General features: G+C 44.7%; 1 protein-coding gene across 1 annotated transcript; it reads left to right on the top strand.

The window, feature by feature from the left end:
• Nucleotides 1-165: 165 nt before the first annotated feature.
• On the top strand, nucleotides 166-582 carry LOC107581008 (MYCBP-associated protein-like; the record flags this gene model as incomplete). The annotated part of the gene is made up of 2 exons (XM_016266604.1): nucleotides 166-353; nucleotides 436-582. Coding segments are annotated over 2 exons (335 nt in total), but the record flags the coding sequence as incomplete, so codon positions are not given.
• Between the last annotated feature and the right edge of the window lie 212 nt (nucleotides 583-794).

Genomic DNA, 794 nt, shown 5'->3' with positions numbered 1-794 from the left:
ATATCAACTTGTGGAAAATGGGCATCCTATGACCCCCTTTAAATATATTTCAAATACATATTCAATATTATACAGACTATTTACATGTAAAATCTCAAACAGAAATTTGATTCCATGATCCTCCGTTCTCTCTTTTGTAAACTCATATATGATGCTCTCTGTCAGCTGTGATTCTGCCCGGCTGCACTAAACACATCAGCTTCATCTTCAAGAGCGCGTCTGCGGGCATCATGACTGAGGCCTGGCGTCTGCACACACACCCGGTGCTGATGGGCGGAGCTTCACTGCGGGTCACTCTGAGGGGCGTGGCTTTAGAGCAGGACAACAGCGCCCAGCAGAGAGCCGCACTGGAGGTGTTTGTGTGTGTGTCTCATTTAAAGCAATGAAAACACTGATTAATTTAAACTGATGCTGTTTGTGTGTGTGTGTGTGTAGAAGGAGCTGGAGCAGAAAGTGTCCGTGTCACTGTGTGGACGGATCGTCAGGGATCTGCTGAGAGGAGTTCACACTCCAGAACGGCCCAGTTCTCCTGCTGATCTCTTCATCACAGACGAGGAGCTGTTCAACACGCTCAACCCTCATGTACATGATCACAGCAACATACACACCATCACACACACACACCGATCTCACCGCAGAACGCCACTCATATCCTACTGTCACTATATGGCAAAACCACATTATGAAACAGATATTTATAGCTCTGAAATCTGATTGGATGAGCCGTGTTTAAAGCTGCTGCATTGTTAAATTAATTAATTAAAGTCAGATATGCATATAAAAAGTCCAGTTAT

The sequence above is a fragment of the Sinocyclocheilus grahami genome, unplaced genomic scaffold (assembly GCF_001515645.1).
Source record: "Sinocyclocheilus grahami isolate Dianchi unplaced genomic scaffold, SAMN03320097.WGS_v1.1 scaffold63090.1, whole genome shotgun sequence".
Taxonomy (NCBI): Eukaryota; Metazoa; Chordata; class Actinopteri; order Cypriniformes; family Cyprinidae; genus Sinocyclocheilus; species Sinocyclocheilus grahami.
The sequence above is the reverse complement of the archived record's forward strand: the minus strand, read 5'-3'. Positions and strand labels throughout refer to the sequence as shown.